Source organism: Antechinus flavipes, chromosome 1, assembly GCF_016432865.1.
Source record: "Antechinus flavipes isolate AdamAnt ecotype Samford, QLD, Australia chromosome 1, AdamAnt_v2, whole genome shotgun sequence".
NCBI classification, from domain to species: Eukaryota; Metazoa; Chordata; class Mammalia; order Dasyuromorphia; family Dasyuridae; genus Antechinus; species Antechinus flavipes.
This window is the reverse complement of record NC_067398.1, coordinates 667,398,680-667,418,017: the sequence shown is the minus strand read 5'-3', so window position 1 is coordinate 667,418,017 and position 19,338 is coordinate 667,398,680. Positions and strand designations below refer to the sequence as shown.

The 19,338-nt window shown below is 36.8% G+C and overlaps 1 protein-coding gene across 6 annotated transcripts in view; it reads left to right on the top strand.

The window, feature by feature from the left end:
• The window catches only part of EPS15L1 (epidermal growth factor receptor pathway substrate 15 like 1), a 115,395-nt gene extending 99,776 nt beyond the window's left edge, over window positions 1-15,619 (top strand). For 2 of the 6 annotated variants that reach the window (XM_051972076.1, XM_051972075.1), the window contains exons 23-24: window positions 8,079-8,284; window positions 14,589-15,619. In XM_051972076.1, coding sequence (XP_051828036.1) covers window positions 8,079-8,284; window positions 14,589-14,735 — 353 coding nt within the window. In that variant the 3' untranslated portion in view covers window positions 14,736-15,619. Of the gene's footprint in view, window positions 1-2,703; window positions 2,841-8,078; window positions 8,285-14,588 lie in introns of those variants that run through there. The other 4 variants (XM_051972077.1, XM_051972078.1, XM_051972080.1 and 1 more) reach the window with 4 other exon arrangements.
• Window positions 15,620-19,338: the final 3,719 nt, after the last annotated feature.

Genomic DNA, 19,338 nt, shown 5'->3' with positions numbered 1-19,338 from the left:
TAAGCAATGTAAACTAATCCTCCCTGTGAAGGAATCCTTTTCCCATTTCTAACAACTCCCTTGCAGCATCGTCTAAGTACCACCCAGTATCACCTGTCATTGGCTTGATTTTCAGAAGTCCTGACAGTTGTATGAGAGTTTGGGCATCCTGTGTTGTGTAGGATAAATGACTTGGGGGAAGCAGCTGGTCCAGCCACAAACCAGAAATTCCACTTGTTTTTCATTCTTTTGCTTTGATCTTTCATTTTTAAAAAAATTGCTACCAGGTAAATTTAGTAAGTAGTGTTGGTCCCGGGAGTTTCTCATTGGAATATGCATGTGTGTATAAATAGCACATTTGTGTGTATATGTATACATGTATATTTCTATACATACACGTGCATTTATTCAACATTAATATAATTACTTATAGATGCATGTAAACCTTTTTAGTTCTTATCTCTTTGATCTTTGCTTCAATGGTATTTATTAACATCATTTGTAAAACTTGTAATACACCAAAAGTTTTTCTTTCCATGTCAAGTAGTGGTTACAATAGAACAGAATCTATGGCTCAAGTTATTGGCCTTTTTAATTTCTCACAAAATAAGCAGAAATTGTATCCTGCTAGGTATAAGATTTCCTGAAAAGCATTCTGGGAAAGCCATATTTAACTCGTGTTAAAACACAGATCCCAAACTGTTCATTTGGAAAGTGCATTTATACTCTTTTAATGATATTAACCTTTTGAGTGCCAGAGAGTGATCACTATTTAAGAAAATCAAGAAGTAAAAAATTAAGATTTTTACCTGGGGTGGAGTCTGAGCTTTTAACAGCATTTAACCTGCGGTAAACCATTTTGTTCACATTGTTTTTGCTAAAGTAAGTCCTGTGTGTGGTTTCGGTGCACCGCTTGGGTAACTGCTGAAACTGCTGTGGTTTCAAACTAACTTGTCTTCTCTTAAATCTTATATACTTTTTATACTGTTAATGAAAACTGTAGCATGGACATTCAGAAAATAATCATAATCATGGGTATTACCATCAGAATCAGAAAAGTAGTCCTTAATTCTCCAGTAACTTAGAAGGCTCTTTTTTTTTTTTTTTTTTTTTTGCTGGTTTCAAATACAGAAGGGATGGATATTTCCATTTATCCTAATAAAACTTCATCTGGTACCACATTTTAGCGCTCATTCAGAAGAGGGCAACCAAGACAAGTTCATAAAACAGTCACACATGAGGATCACTTGTAGAAATAGGTCTCTTTAGCCTAGAGTAGAAAAGATTTAGATCCAAATGGGGGATGTGAAAGCTATCCTTCCCATATCCCAGTTCCCATGAAAGTGGGACTTAATTCTATTTGGCCTAAAACTGAGATCATTGATTTGAGGGACAGAGATTTGGGTTCAATATGAAGAACTGATAAATAATTAGAGCTGTTAATAATGGAATGGAATACCTGGAAAAGCACTAAGTTTCCTATCTCTGGGGATGTTCAGGCAGAGACTAGATAAATACATAGAGAGACTGTAGAGATTTTTTGCATCACTTAGGTTTTGGACTAGAATACCCTTTAAGTATTATAATATTATAATACCTTCCCAGTTCTACAATTCTGTGATTCTATCTAAAGTTGAATGTTAAAGTTAAAACTAGTCATAAAGTTAGTAAATTTGCTAAGTAAAGTGAAGATAGCAAAATTGTCTTATTATATACATATTGTTATTGAAACATGAGTTTCAAGAAATATGAAAATTACTAACAAGTTAGCAGGAGTGTTTACATAAAAATAGGAACTAGATTGAGAATTTTTAAAAATGTAGTATCTAAAAATAATCAGCATGTGTGCAGAGTGAAGTAGGAGACTTGGATGAGAAGGTCCATGGCATTAATAGATATGTACTTCCTTTTGCAGAAAATTTGTTGTTTTATAATAAGCGCACTCTATTGCAGAACCAGAAACATCTCTAACACTTTTTACACTGGTTAAGTCCATCATAGTCTTCATGCAAAACATTAAAAACAGACAAACGAGAAAAACAGTTTTTACTTTGAAAACAAGAGGTAAACAGTTGGTGTGCCCTGGTTTCACATTAACAAAGTCATGATTTCCAAACAACAGCGGTTTCAGCAATAGAGAAAAACTAAGAGAAGGCAGTTTTTGAAGTGAGCAGCTCGTTTCATCTCTCTGATAATCTGCCTGGTTGTTAGAAACCTCAGTTTGAAATGCTTCTGAGTGGGGTACATTTCAGCATCCATCATCTTTGTAATGACAGATATTCAAAAATCTCAGCTGAAATTTGATCAAGAACATATTTTGGAAAGTGCTTTTAGCACTTTAAAAAGTGGCTTTTAGCCATATAGGGATGGTGGAGTTCTATGGCTAATACCTCTGTTAGGTCTTTTCTGTGTCTTAAAGAAGCCTTTGCCAGCTCACAGGAGGCAGTATATAGAGGCTTTGATATTGGGCTTGCAATCCTAATTTTTGATTCTGATTTTGACACTAGTTATGTTACTTTGGGAAAGACTTGTCACATCTGAGAGCCTCAGGGTTCTGGGCATTCAGAAGAGGGTATAACTACTTACCCAAAGGCCCGTACAGCTTCTTCTAGGGCTGTTGTGAAGAGGAAAAACTTAAGGGATAGAAAACACTTTGTAAATTGTACAGCGCTATATAAATGTCATTTGCTGGTTTTTATCATCATTTATTCCCTCCTTGTCCAGGTATTTAAAGAGACCTGTTTGTGTGTACAAAGCATGAATTTAAGGGCTCTCTGCCCATGGCTCTCAGCTTGGAGTACTGAACTACAACCAAACCCTCCATGAAGTTCTACTTCTCAACAATAAAACTTCAGCAAACATTTCTGAGTTTTTTAGTTTTTTTAGTTTAGCTATCAGGCCTTTTTAATTTAATTTAAATTTTTTTGTCTGAGGTTGAATTTTAAAATTTCATTTTGGGTAACAGGAAGTATCAGAGTGGGGAAGAAGGGGTGGCCATAGTGGATGGCTAAACTAGAGAGGATTTCCTTCTCATTTTCTCCCATTATCTCCTCTTCAGAAACTCTTCTAAAAGCTACTACAGACCCAAGTAGTCCTCTTGATCTATAGGGGAAGTTGATTAGCCTATCCTTAAACCTTGGAATGTGTCTCGGAATGCACTAGATACCTCTTCTTTCCAGGAGGACAGTAAGCTCAGTGCTACAGATATTTGAGAACTATGACAGCAGTTTTGTTTTTTTCATATCAAGAACGATTCAGGCTACATATGAAAACATCTAAGTATTAGATATATCGATGTCTAGTTTATGCGACTTATTGACAGAGCCAGTGTTTGTTTTAATAAAAATACTATCAGCCTTGAAATTGGACTACACATTAGTTCACATTAGATTTACTTGTGCATTTCTATAGCCAAATAGCCTTTTTAATGCCAGTATGTTTCTTCCTTCCTTTAAAATACTCTCTTTAAAATATTTCATTTTAGCCTAAAAAGTTTAAGTTTTAGGAAAGACACGAGTCAATTTTGAATCATGAGCATAGCAGTTTTTTTAAAAGCAACATTTATTACATAGGGCAAAGGCCAACTTGAGAAGATTTGTCTTAGAAGTAGCCCAAAATACACTTTGCTATAGCCTTTAATACAGCATTGAAAACTGCATACTGCACTCCTCAGTTCTCTATCCCAGCATGTTCTGGGTCCTAACAGCTAACTAACTGTCCAGTGGGCCAGCAGAGAACAAGAATGCTTCTTGGTGCCCACAGCCTGAAATTTTATAAGCCTGAAAGGATAGCCAATTACACAGTTAATCTTGTCTCTCTGCTATGCTATTAAATTTTTTGCATTCAGAAAAATGAGTTAATAACAATGTGGCTCATGTTTATAATGCATTTTATTAAGTATTTTTCTCACAATAGTCCTGTATAAGTGTTCTTTCCCTCTCACATAAGAGAATGTTTAGGAATTCAGTAGCTTGGGTTCAAGAGTTTTGGGTTCAAACTTAGTTTTCTAAATCTCCATCCAGTACTCTTTCTTCTAGAACATAGCACTTAAGCTGTTTAACTTCTTGTAGATGTTGGGATCAACAGAGGCAACAGCATCAATGTGCTAAAGCAGAACTGTTGTCAAAAGTTTCTTCTCTAGCTTGGCAAATCTGTGACATATTTATTTAAAATAAGGGTGTCATATCATTGATTGGTTCAGGGATATTATGAGGAAATTAGAATTTTATTGGGTATAAAAATATTTCAACTTTTACTTTAATGCTTGTAAAATTAGATACCTGCTACCACTTTCTACTCACCAGTTTACACCATAACTTTGTTGCTCCCTAGTTTCTTTGCAAGACCTCTCTTTGCTATCTTCGTCAAGAGCTCCTCTGTTCTACTCAGGTCTATGGTGATGACAAGTGTAAAGGTGAATAGGCAGGTAGGAAATGTAAGTCACAGCCTGGGAAGCCTTGAACCCTGCTGCATTTTGGCTCCTTTCCTTAGAACAGAATAGGAATTCGGGGGGAGTGTGTATTGGAAAGGACAGACAGATCCTTGAGGGCAGTTGGGAAGTCCCAACCTCATCCAATGCTCTGCTCAAAAAAGACATTAAATTGGAGATGGGGAGAAGGAGAAAAAGAAGGATGCAGTGCAGGAGATAAGAAAAAATACATTTGCAGAAAAAGTTGGAGAAGCACTGGAATATTGGAAATCTAGAGCCCAGAGAGAGAAAAAAGACAAGGGAAACAAAGAAGAATCAAAATTAGAAAAGACTTTGTCTCTGGATCCTAGTAGCTATATATTTAATACAGAAAATGTATACCCCATTGTGAACCATTGCTGTGCACATACTCAGTTCTATAAATGTGATTATAAAGAATGAAGAAAAATGCACTTTCTTAAGATTTTGGAGTCAGGCCCATCAGTCTTCCTATTCCTCACCTATTATTGAGATGAGAAGTCTTTTAATAAAATGTACCATAATGAAATGAAAAGCATAAAGGAATCTGAATCCCTCTCCCCTTTCCCTCCCAAACTAAGTATGGGTACCAGAGAAGACAGTTATTGGGAGAGGAACCCAAACTTTGAGGAACAGATGGCCTATTCTTGAGTGTGTTTCCCATAGATTTCACATGGATCCATTTCTTCCTCAACCTTATAGTTTCTACCATAACAAAATATAGTCAAGATTGCTTTAGCAATTGTGTGGGATGTGTCACTTCCTTGGAGAAGTCACTGATTCTCATTGAGAATTACAAAGATGAAAAATAATCATTCTTAACTTCTGAAGGCTTGCAGTCCAGTAAGGACTAAGACATATATACAAAGAATTGTGATACAAGGTAGAAATGGGTAATTTCATGGAATATGTTAATAGAGAGGGATGAAAGATTTGGAGAAGGAGAAATCACTTTTAATGGGAGTAGCTGGAAAGCCTTCATGGAAGATGTGGCCTCTGAGTTGACTTCTTGAAGAAGAATTCTGATGGTTGGAGATCTGAAGGGAAGTCACTCTTCTTTAAGCTGAGCGTTGAGGAAAATAAACAAGTATAATAAACTCTTTGGAAGTTTGGGGTCATATATAACATGTGATTAAAAACCACCAATCATAATGATAAACTCAAAAACAACTGACTAATAATATCTTCAAAACAATAATTAGCCTTGGGAACAAGAGAATAAATCACAAGTATATTTTGCCTTGTCCAATGCTGTACAACACTTTTGTTATTAGATATTAAATTATGTGCTAGTGAGGATTCATGTTTTGGTAAAAACATTTGGTTTGGATTATGTAGGTTCTGGGGTTCCTTCAGTTTTGAGCTGGTGATTCTGTTCACTTAAATAAGATGAAGCTGAAATTTTACATAAAATTTACATAAGCAGAAAATTTACATAAGATTTTACAAATCTGGTAATTTGCTGACCATTCTTGGATACCAGCTTCAGTGCTTTTGTGTATGAAGATGATGATACTGACCCTCTTTCACTAGAAAGCCACTATACATTTGTCAGTGATGGAAATGAGTTTGTGCTTATCCATCCTTAGCTCTGGCCTGCTTCTTTACTTCCATTACTAGTAGGCTGCTGTTATTGTTATTGTATTGAGCCATTTAATAATAACTGATATTTATATACAACTTCAAGGTGTTTTCAATTGCACCTATGTTATTTCATTTGATCACAATCCTGTGACAAAGGTAGTCGAGTTTTGGAAGATAGTGGAGTTTGGTCTATACCTGTGATTTCATTACTGTGGCCAACTCCCAGTATGAAAACTGTTTCTACCAGTGCACATCAGCAGCTCATTTATAAAATAGCCATAGAGAATTAAGTAACTTCCAATAATTACATTGCTAGTAGGTGCCAGAGACAGGACTTTAACCCAGATTTTCCTGGTCCAATAGTCATTGAAAGATGTTAATAACCCATTACACTGGGCTGTGTTTACTATATAGGTGTTTTTCGTCCCATTTTAAAGATGAGGAAGCTAAGGTTGTGACTTGCCCTTAGCTACAGAGTGGATAAGAGTCTCAGGTTTAGTTCTGCTAGGAGACTTCAACAAGTCTCTTCCAGCCTTTCATTTTAAAGATGGACAAAGGCCTAAAGAAGTTAAATGTCTTGTCCAAGATCACCTAGGTCAAATGGGACTGAGCCAAGGGTGAATCTCCAACACCTCTGGTGCCAAATCCATCTCATGACTTCTAAGTCTAGCACTTTATAACTTGACTCCTTTGTTTCACTTGTCCTGGGATAGACAAGGAAGTTGAATGTTGTCAAGTATCGTGGCTCAGGGGGAAATAGCATTGCCTTTGGAGTCCCAAGATGACAATTTTACTCTTGGCTCTTTTTTATTCCCCTAACATTAGGCAGGTCATTCAGTCTCTCTAGGCTTAGCTTTATTTATAAAACCAAATGGGACCACATGATCTCTAAGGCTATTGGATCCTAAAAATGTTAATGCTGGAAAGGAGCCTTAAACACACGTATAACTGAGAGTCAGATTTAGGAGGGACCTTAGACCAGAGTACATCAGAAACAGAATAAGCTTGGGAATGGAACATATGGAGACCCTGGAGAATGCCTAGTCTTTTTTTATGTATAAGAAAACAGACCTAGGCAAGGAAAAGAATGTTTTGCTTAAACCACATTAATTAATGGGAGAACCACGCAATCTTTTTTGACATCCAGTCCATCTGACATACTGCCTCCCACACTGTTCACTGAGACATCAAGAAGAAAAATGTTTTAGGTTTTTTCCCTCCAATTGAACAAGTATTTATTAAGAACTTATTATGTGTAGGGTGCTTATATTTGTCACTAAAAATACAAAGTAAAAAAAAAAAAAATGAAAAAGAACTCCATCAGGGAGCTTACATTTTTCAGTACAATGAAGAGATAACTTAAGGAAAAAAAAAAAGAACGCCTGTTGTGCCCTGTTTATTAAAAGCCCTTGATTGCTCCACCTCCAAGGACAAATTCTCTTACTCATCGAATTAGGCAATCAAGAAGACAGACTGGTAAAAGAAAAACAAGAACATTTCAAATTGAGTGGGGCTCATTGGACTTTTCTGAAGAGTTACCACAGATATTTAAAATTAACATTTGCATGTAATTAACCCAGTCTACCTATATAATATAGAAACTAAACTTTGTTTTGATTGTCAATAAAAATTCATGCTCTTAGTATCTTTTTCTCTTTGATCAGAATTCTTGCTGCTCAAATTACAATGTCTTTACTAATCTTGCAGCACTAAAAATGAATAATTTTTTTCTAGTTACATAATTTTTTAAGTGATTCCCTCTTTTTAATTTTCTCATCAAAAGCATTAACAGAAGTCATCCTACATTTATTTTGCTTTTATTATTCACAATGAAAATGGGGTTGTATGACTTTTTGTTTCAAAAGTTCCTGAGGGAAGACAGTGATACTGAATTCTTTTGGTGATTTTATAAGTTAAATCATATGAGATGACTTCTACAATTATTTCAAAAAGGGGAAAATGGCTTCAGAGGGGAAAGGAATCCAGGGCTCTCCAACTCAGGGCTTTGCTTTTTCCATGGTAAGTAACCTATATATTTTTTCTCCTTTTTTTCTCCTAAACTTTCCAGGTAAAAGTACACCTGTAAGCCAGCTCGGGTCTGCAGATTTTTCCAAACCCCCTGATCCATTCCAGCCATTTGGGGCTGACAGCAGTGACCCGTTTCAAAATAAAAAGGGTTTTGGGGACCCATTTAGTGGAAACGATCCATTTGCTCCCTCCTCTTCAACTCAAACTCCTAAAGACTCTTCCTTGGGTTTTGCAGACTTCAGCTCTGTAAGTTACGTTCATTGTCTCTGAGCCAACCACTTTCTGCTCCTCGCTTGCAGCAATCTTTTGGGTTTTTAGTTTTTTAAACTGCAAACCTGCTGTCACTGGCTTGTGTCTCTTAATACTTCATGCTGTTCTCATCATTATCTTGTATTTCTATTTCTGTAAAAAAAATTGCTAATAAAAAAATCGCTGTGAATTTGACACTACTTTAAAGGAACATGTCTACTATCCAGTAGGGTGGGAAAACAGGTCTTTTAATGTTCTTTGTTAGAGCATCTTTGTATTGTTTTGTTGCATGAAAGGCCATTTTGTATTTGAGTTTTGAGAGCCAAGATGTAAAACCCTTCAGAAGTTTTCATATTTTCAATTCAAATCAATAAACATTTATTAAGTGCCTGCCATGTGCCAGGCACTGTGCTAAGCGCAGTTGAATAAATATATATTGGGGTTTTGTGGTCCCCTGGAAATTTCTATAGTAAAGAGAAATTTCTATTGTTTGTTAAAAAAAAATTCTGATAGTCCTTTCACAGTATGTTGTGCACAACCAATATAAATTATAAAGACCTGAACTGTGAAGTCTGATTAGCAAAAAATGATTAGTGTTCATAAAGTGTCCCAGTTATGTGTTACATCAAAAACAGAAGTCATTTAAGAAGAACATTCTAAGATTCTCTTAGGAAATTATTATCAGAACATCCATATTTTATTTCATCAAGGAATCTCTAAGGGTCTTTTAGCATAAATAAGTGCCTTTTCAGAAATAAATGTCAGAATTTTAAAAATCTGACTTTGTTTTAAGCATGGACAGAGAAAATATTTAGGATTTTAAGACTTTGTATATTTAGTCAACTGATTTTTCACTGCCAGTTCTTGTACAACAAAATTTCTTCTTTTTTTTTGTCCACATATTAAAATAGGTTTGATGATATGTTGCTGTCATTTAGTCCATCAAAAACAAACAAAAAAACCCTTATCTTTTAGTATTTCAAGGATCCATCATTTCATCCTTGCAGGTGCTACCTTCTCCAATGTAGATGAAAGTGTCTAACTACTTCTTGTGGCCAAAAATAGTAAAAAAAATTTTAGGCAACTCCAGGATTGTAACTCTTTCAACGTAAGTAGGCTGATCCTCAAGAGACATGTACAGTGTTGTGCTCTTAGTCTACCCAGCCTCCTACAGCCAGCTGGAGCTCATGATCCAGAGCTCAGGGTTATTTCTTTGTCATGATGCGGTATCAGAGGCATCCTTCAACAATCTATATTTATGAATTGTAAAACATTAGTTGTGAAATTTGTGATGTAGAGATGTTTGATTCATGGACTATCAATTTTTAGGCATGTTTTGTTGGCATATTAGTATATAATAAACAGTTCACTTTTTAAAAACCAGATGTGTTTAGGTGTAGTGCACCTTACATACATACATATCTTTTTCTTAGTGTATTTGAGATACTTAAGCTACTGAAATTATCAGAGCATTTGGCATTCTGTAAATATTTTATAACTTGAGTTAGTTAAATTCTGTCTGGTTGGTGCTCACTTCAACTCTTGTGAATGTATGCAAAATGGTGACATTGTTAATAAAAGTCAGAAACAAAACTTGCTTTATCTATAGTTTCTTGACTAGCACTTAATTTCTTGTAGATTTTTTAAAAAGAAAGAAACAGATATTCAGTACCCAAGAACATTCTTGTATAGTGCAGAGGGTAAGTTGAGTTCTATGGCAATTTTAGAAAAATGACTGATTTCTATAAAAGGCTTAGCTGTACATGCTTCATTTGGTGGTTGTTCATTTTTGGGAAGCCCGAGAATTCCCAAAATGTCCCAGTTCTCATTGGCTCAATATTTGTCCATTTTGACTAGTGGCCTTTTTTGGCTTATCCAGAATAGATGAAGCAATCTCAATAACTAATTACCTTTATTTTAAGAAAGGGAGCCTAATTTCTGCTCAGCGGGATTTACATACCACATTGTTTACTGCTAATGGTTGCCTTTCCATCTTTAAACACTCATTTTTTTTCCAGAGGAAATCATCAACTAGCAGACTCGGCCCACGGACATTGGGAGAGATGATTTGATCTACTGGTGTGGTTTGGTTTTGATTTTTTTTTTTCCTCATTCAGTTGCACTGTAATCTTAAAAAGATTCCAGAATGTTTGCTTTTCAAAATGGAGTATTTTTTTCTGAATGATAGCAAATTTCTTCATACTTTGAAGAGACTTACAATTCAAGAGGATCTGAGGACTCCTTTCTTTTCAATAGTTCAGGTTGGAACATTTAATCTCCTGAGTAGACTGTAGCCTGTGTGAAGAATGACTCTTCAAACCTGTGTCCCTTTATAAAATGGTGGAAACTAAATAGCTGTAGTAACTCATATTTTCAGCCCTTTATGGCTTATTCTCTTTTTATTTTTTCCATTACCTTCTAATGGTTTTATTGAATGTTTTTCAAACATTAAATTCTTTTGTTATTTCAAGCACAAGAAATGATGGCTAAGATAACAGGAGCCATATCCAGCACATTGAAAATGTGGCTTTGTTTGGAATTGATGTTCTTGGGATAAAATGTTAAGAATTTCACTTTTGCCTGAAAGAAGGATGGTAAATACTTAAGTTTGGTGAATCTAGACTTTTGTTTTTCCATTTATGATGCCCCATTTGGCTTCACCTCCCCACCCCTACCCCCAGTGAAAACATTTGCCTTAGTTCAGGTGCTTTTAAATACTCTGAATGTATAAATGATCTGATCAATTCCAGTAAAGTGTTTATTCTAGGAATAGTTGCTGGTGTTATTTACTTTGATTTTTAGTAAGTAAAATACCATCTGTCTTTGGTATTTCTTTTAAAAAAAAAAGATAAAAAAAATAGATGTTAGAAAGGAAGATCTGTGGTTTGGTAACAATGGCCTTTTCCCAGAAGTCTGCTTTTGGAGGAGAGGAAATGTCAGATTGGCTATGTTGTATCTTTCATTATTGACAATTGGATAGCACTTTTTTTCTCTGAATGACTGATATCGTTGAGAAAAAATATTTTCACATACTCTCTCATAGTAAGGAAGCTAGTAAGATATTAATTATTTTAATACAGTGGTGATTCTGTTGAAAGAGACAATATGATACTGTGGAAATGAGTAAACCCAGGATTGAGATTTAGGAGACTAAGAGTTCTTAGTTCTTTCCGCCATCTAGCCATAGGACTGTGGGCAAATCCAGGTCCTTCTCTGGGCTTCAGTTTCCTTATTTGTAAAATGAAGGAATTCAACAAGATGATCTTTCAGCTCCTTTATAGTTCTAATGGTGTATGGTTGCATTTTTTTTTTTTTTAAAGATGTTGCTTAACTCTTGGTAGTAAGGGAATTTTAGTTTTAACTAAGTATGTTATTTTTTGATAGGTGGGTTCCCAGAATTGTAATAAAAGACAGCCTGATAATATATTTTAAATAACTCCTTAGCAGCTTGAATTCTGCATGCAAGGAGGTAGATATCTATTTTCTTGTTTCTGACTCAGTCTTTTAACTAGATCTATCAAGGTCTTCATAAATGTAAGGTTCAAATCTGGTAAACGCATGAGATGCTGTGTAGTGTGTGGATCACAGGGTTAATGGTTACCTGTTCTAAAATGTAAAACATTGAAAACCATTGAAAGAAATGAGAAACCCTTCTTTAGTCTTCCAAAATATAGTAGATCTCTCTTGAATAGATACACACCACAAACTGGAAGTCTTCATTTGGAGGCAGGGAGTAAGAATCACCTTTGGTCTTAGGCTGATCATTCACTTAAATAGTTTGCAGTTGTGATGATGGTGATAGATGTATTTGAATTAAAAATGAATGCTCCTAAAATGTGATGTCATATTATCAACTCTGAAAGCAAAGCCAGGAATATAGATAGTATGGTCTGGTGGTAAGGGCATGGGGCTGGAAATGAGAATACCAAAAGTTTTTGTCCTGGCCTTACCTCTAACCTGTGGTGTACCCTTAAAACAGATCTTCTCTACCCCTCACTTTGCTCATCTGTAAAATTACTGTTTATCAGCTAGGTTGAATGAAATCATTAAACTTAACAAATGCCTACTGTATCCCTTCCAAATCTGAACCTCAATGGGTCCCTGTCAAAATTAGCTCTACCTCTTAGCAAAGATGACTGACAGCATAATCCAATCATTTCTGTGATTATTATCTTTTCTTGTTGACCATACAACATTTGCTAAGTTGGGAGGAATTAGCAAGACCTCCGAAGAATAAGTAGATTAAATTCATCATACAGATAATCAAGTACCTAAGTTTGAAAGCATTGTGGTAGGTGCTATGGGAGCATAGAAATATGCAGAAAGCTACAAGAAAATTACTGTTGGTTCCTTATGCAGGGAATTTGAGATAATGAGCATTTTCTTTAATAATCTGCTGTGTGTAGAGGATTGTGTGGTGTGGAGGACTGAGGCTAACTACTACTATTAATTTTTGAAACGTTCATGCAGAGTATCTTTCCCCCCAAAAATTGTTAAAACTTAAAATACACTAAGACTTTTGGGATACCTTCTATTGATTTGGCATTAGAGAGAGAGGATTTGAAAATTTCTATTCCCCCTTCTCTTTTACCCTCTTGGATTAGACTATTTCTGTGAAGTGGACTCATTTCTCCAAGCCCCTCCTTTCAGTGATGAGAATATTCAGGGAATTAACGTAAACCCCATTTCCTTAGCTACATGCTGTTTTATAAAATGACATAGTCAAATTAGAGATATTACTATCCTTTCAATTAAATGATGAGATAATAGGGGCTATCAGAACAAATGGAAGCATAAGCTTTTTGTCCTCACTTTATTGCAAAATTGCTGTGTTTCCTTGAGCAATTTACCTCAGTATTGAACTAGATAATCTTTTAAGACTTTTCTGGTTCTGGCATTCTACAAATATAACCATGATAATTATATTCATGGTGAGTGTGTGTATTTTACTTTATTTTAAAATATATTAATATATTTCATTTTTATATCACTTTAATTTCTGAATTGATACCTGTCCCACCCTTATCCAATGAATTTTCCCCTGTAACAAAGAGTTTAAAAAAAAAAAAAAGAATGGAGGAAAAAAACTTCCATAAAACTAAACAGCACATCAACTAGGTCTGACAGTATTTGCATTGTTACATGGGGTGTTTTTTTTTTTTTTTTTTTTTTTAATAGCAGAGTTGCCCTGGATTATTTGTTATTACCTGACCCTATAACATTTTTACTTTGGAAAGAAACTGATCAATCAGTTGATATCATAACACAAGAAAAGCCAGATTTTAAATTTGTTTCAAATAAAGCCTCAGAGATTGTTTTTAACTTTTATTTTAAAGAATTCAAGGGGCAGTTAGGAGGGGCAGTGGATAAAGCACCAGCCCTGAAATCATAAGGACCTGAGTTTAAATCTGGTCTCAGACACTTAACACTTCTAGCTGTGTGACTCTGGGCAAGTCACTTACCCCCAAGTGCCTGGGGGTGGGGGGGAGGATTCAAGCCTTTAAAAAAGTGCATGTTATATTTCAGTGGGACTGTTCTCCAGCTTATTGGCTTTTTAATGATTTATTTAAATTCTTGAAACTTAACAGTAAATTAGGAAGAAATGATGATAGCATCACACTTGAAAGTATTCATAGAAATCTTTAATGTGGAAGCTCATACGTGCATTTTATGAATGGAGCCATACTCCAGCCAAAATGGCCTACTGTTTCTGTGAAAAGAGCCTCCAGAACAATAAGTAATATGGACCAGCATTCCTAAGTGTAGCCAAGAGGCCTCCTTGCACTATATCCATGTGCACACATCCTTCTCTATTTCCACAACAAATGGAGCTTCTGACTTGGGAGAGGAGCAGCTCAGTGGGGAAAATATTGGCAGCAGTGATCATATTTAGGGGGATTCCTTTTCTAAAGCTATTTATTGGCATGAGGTCGAGGCCCCAAAGAATTATCAGCTTGAAGAGTTGCTGGTTTGGAGGGAAAATTCAGTGCCATATCATGTAGAAGAGAAATGAAAGGCCTGTGGGTTTCTGGTTTCAATCCTCGCATAAAACTTCGGTCAGTGATGTTTCTCCAGCCTGTCCTGGAATACTCCTTATTGAAAATGATTATACTCTGTCACCCATGCTTCCCGCTAGCATTTGCTAATATATGCTGTTTTCTCTGCACTGCAAATGCTTCTTCCCCACCTTCCTTCTTCACCTCCTAGCATTTGACTTTTACCATCTTGCGTATATGTTTTGTGGGAGCATCAAGAAATGTCTCTAGAGTTTATTAACCAAAGTTCCATTTTTATTTTTTAGTTTGGAAATGAGGAGCAGCAGCTGGCGTGGGCCAAGCGCGAGAGTGAGAGAGCAGAGCAGGAGAGGCTAGCTCGGTTGCGAAGACAAGAACAGGAAGACCTTGAATTGGCAATTGCACTCAGTAAGGCTGACATGACAGACTCTTAGAGGCAGGTCTTCAGCAACCACACAATCAAGGCAAAAACTGTACACAATCCACCAAAACAAAAACAGGGGCTTTTTAGCCAGAGTCCACAAATCCCTGTTTTCTGTGGTCACCTAATCTCAGCCACTTTTAAGTCAGAGCCTCTGTAGAATGGCTGGCGCTAGAAACCTGGACTCGGTGTGGCTTTGTCGAGTGTCAAACACACTGCAAATACCGTACCATCCCTTCTCCATTAAGGTTCCTGCGTGTGAGAAATGTCACCCACGACTGCAAGGTCCTTCCTGAAAGCTTCTCTGTGACCCGGATGATGTAACATTTGCTGCTGCACTCGTGAATCTGACCTCCATCCTGGGAAATCCATTGCTGTTGCTGAGGCCAGTGCTATGAACAAGGCCATCCCAGTCCTCAGCGGAAGAGGTTAATCTGAAAGGGAATTGTTGTCTTTTCCTTAACGCCTCTATACTCATAGGATACAATCAATATAAAATAATCCAGAGCAAAATAGCATTTGGAGGGCAGAGCCTTTCCTGGCCACAGGCATTCTGCCCCTTTTCCCCACCTAGCCTCATTCAGTGGTTCCACTAAAATATAAGACAGTATTTAAACAAGACATTATGAGGGATAATTAATTTCAAATGATGTCATTAGTGGGCATTTGAATGATGTTAGGGCAGGGTTTTATGATGTGATAGTGGGATTCAACCGCCATCTAGCAAAGACATTATTGCAAAACATCATTGACTGAAATAATGTGATGTGGGGTATGCCTGTATTCCTTTTATATCAGTGAGATGTGACTTAGGAGATAGAAAACTGATTATGTATGCATTAGTTGTATAAAAAATTAAGTTTGAATGATTAATATAAAATATTTTGAATACAAAAACATGAGAATTGTTTTTATTATTTAAACATTGCATAAAAATTAATATTTCTATGTGATATTTTAGTTTGATTCTGATGCAGTAGATTAAAACTTTTCTCATTATAACCTGCCTTTCTGAAACAAGAAATTTTAAATATGCCTTGTATCTCTAAATGAAGCCAATTTCAGGGACTTATCTGTACTGCCATGTTGGGTAGGATGGGTAAAATACTCCAGAAGAAACAACCTTCTTAAGTTGTACCCCAGACACATACAAAAATCTCCCATGTAGTCATTTAGGCTGCTGAATACCATTTTGTTTTGTTTTTTTTAAATTCTAGCAGGGTAGACTATGTGACCTCATGCGTATTTCTGAGTGCTTTGTTTCTGTATTTTCCTATTATTACATAGGCTGAACATTTCAGTTTAGTTATTAGCAAAAGATAATCAGTGTTTCTACAATTCTGCTATAAAACCATTTCAAAAATTTCCCATGTTTTGAATAATCTGAGGCTACCTCAGATTATTCAGCATTTTACCTGGAGTAGCATAATAAGGCACTGGTTGAACATTTAAATGTGTGGAAGAAGCAGACAGGAAGTTTTGTGGACCCCACAACTGGAACCAATAATACTATAACTAGGTATCATTCCTGTTTCTTGTGTTTCCTGGAAAGCTAAAGAACTCTTACAACTTCACTTGTCCATTGGAATTCTTTGAGGATGATGTTTAATGTCAATTTATAAAAGTTATAAAAATTAATTTTCCAGTAAGTTGCCTGAAAGCTCATTAGCACTTAGAGTGTGTTTGGGCCGGGGTCTCACTGTGTCATGTTCTTTGTCTTTCTTTCACAGTGAGTGTAGTGCTGTTGTATCCTTTCATGCTATAGTCCTATTTCAACTGTGTTATATTGAATGCATTATCATAGGTAGGAAAGAATTCAGATAGTTGTAATGTTTTATGTAAGAACTGCTTTTTTTAGGACAGGCGGTTTTGTTCCCCAGTCTTGTGTTAGTACAACAATGTGCACAACTGGAAATGTGCCATAAATGTAGATTTACATCCCAGACTCCAGGAGGCTGTCATTGATAACTAGGACCAGTTGTATTCTGGCAATTCTTTCTCCCTGAGCTGAAAATTCATTGATTTCCCATCAGATCAGTGGAATAAAATATGGTCCCCAAAGGGGGCAGAAAGCCTTTCATTTTAAGTCTAGTGGCCTCATTTCTTATGTTTGACTTATTTGAGCAATAAAAAGCCATCACAGAGCATGGCCCATGCTCAGGGAAGGCTTTTGGACCTGAGTACTTGCATCATCTCAGTGAAATGCATTCTAGAGAAAGTCACCAGATGGTTTCCTTTCCTTTTTTTTTTGGCAAGGCAATGGGGGTTTAAGGACTTGCTCAGGGTCATACAATTAGTAAATATTAAATATCTGGGGCTAGATTTAAACTCAGGTCCTCCTGACTCCAGGGCCAGAGTTCTATCCATTGTGCCATCTATTTGTCCCACCAGATGGTTTCCAAACTTCATGGCAGTCTATGAGTCTTTCATCACAGTCAGGAATTCAGGTTAAATGTTTTGTCTAAGACATGTACTCTTGCTGTATGTCCCATAGAAGTCATTGTGTATCAATAGAGCAAAATCAAAATCAGGTATCAGAAAATTAAGTGAATTTTCTTTCCTCTTCCATCCTTCTATTCTCATTCAGGACCTCTGATCTTATAGTCTTAGGCTGATTGCAATATCCCTCTAATATTTCTTATTTTTGCTTGCTACATAAAGATCTGTTCTTGAAACTTATTGCCCAAGATTGAAGTTTCCAGATCTAGAACTATAGGAATCTTAGGGTTCAACCAGCCCCTCTATTTGTAGATGAGACGTTTGAGGCCCAAAAAGAGATAAGGGGCTGGCTTAGGATCACTCAGGTGGTAATTAGGTGAAGCATGTCCTTTACCTCCAATCTGTCACTGTGTCTGTCCTTGACAGCGTCTCCTTTTCTTCTGTGACACTTGTTGGAACCTCATGAGGTGGCTGCTAATCACCAGGGTAGTCTGGCCCACGGCAGGGCTCTCTGGCACTGTGGTGTCCAGCTCTTCCCCAAACTGAGAGGGACCCCTGTGTGAGGAATAAAGGGGCAGCTTTCTAAGCCAAAAGAATGGAAAATGATGGGTTCTTCACCAACTCCCATCCCATTCACAACCCTCTAGTAATAGTAGAATCCTTTACTTGTTAAGTAGCAGAAAATGTTATTGTGGTTTTGGGAGTGCCATATATAAAACAACATGTGAGAGGTAAGATTGTTTTCAGATTGCCTGGCTAAATTACTAAAAAAGTAAACTAAGGAAACAGTTGTTTGTTGGGAGTGCTCCAGAGGGAAGGGCTTTCAAGCTCTGGAGGCTCCGAGACCCCAAGTTCTCTCACTCACATTGCATTTGACTTAACAGTATCACAAGAACTTTCTCTCTGTGATTTCTTATCTTGAATCAGGCAATTAGCCAATACTGATTACCTTTGATATGCCAAGCATTGTGCTTAGTGCTGGAAATATGGGCACGAAGAATCAAGCAATCCCACCTTGCAATAAGTTTGCATTTTAATGGAGTTTTCACATGTTTGAATGGAGTTTTGATGGGAAGAAGGGATTAGTTTTCATAGATTTCACTACCTTAGAGCTGGGAGCTATGGGGAAGGCCATCCAATGCAACCCAGACTCCCACAAAAATCCCCCTCTAAAGCATACAAGATAAGTGGTCTTCTGGCCACTGATTAAAACAAAGAATTTTTAAATAAAAGAACCCATTGGCTTTGAAGGTTGCCCATCCCACTTTCAGAAGGCTGTCATTATTAGGAAGATCATTCCTAATGTGAAGCCTGAATCTGACTCTCCTACCTCTTATGCCCCCTGGGACCTAGTGTAACAGTCTAATCGCGTTTCCACAAATATGTGAGAGTAGCTATCATTCCCCTTTCCTTCAGAAACCTCTCTGCCCCCATTCCAAATCTTCTCTAGTTCTCACGACTGACCCTCATGCAACATGACCTCAAGCCCTTTCCTTATCCTGAATGCCTTCCTCTGGTTGCCTTTCAGGTCAGCAATGACCTTCCTAAAATATAACATCTCTAGATGATGTATATCTGAGTAGGGCAGTGGGACTGTCACCTCCCCTAGTTTTGGATAATTGTGCTTTGACTACAGAGGACAGAAATAGGAGCAAAGTGGCAGGAAGGCAGATAGCTTAAGAGGAGGGAAAATTTCCTAACATTCAGTTATCCCAAAAAGTTTTCAACTGAAGGCTGGGATGGTGGGGATGAAGTAGGATGGGGTTCTTGAGTCCAGGTTGAAGATATGAAGTTATCTTATAATGTGTTTGATCTTGGACAAGTCACTTAAACCCTCTGGGCCTCAGTTTCCTTATCTGCTAAAAATGAGGGGATTTGGATTAGAAAAACTTCCAAGGTTCCTTCCAGCCCTTAAGTCATCAATCAGTGTTCCTCGGTTCCTAAGAGATGAGCTGTCATTGGCACCCAGTAATCTTTTTGGCTTCAGGATCAAAGAGCTCCGTGTAATCTATAGGCAAAAGCCTCCCTGGTGATAATCACTTGGATATCAGTATCAGTCCAGACAAGACAACTCTTCTGAAATGCCTCTGGCCTAGGAAACAAATGGCAAAATGCCCTTGTTCCTTATTCATTTTAGAAAAGCAGCTCTGTTTCCAAACAACATTATGGCTTATAAA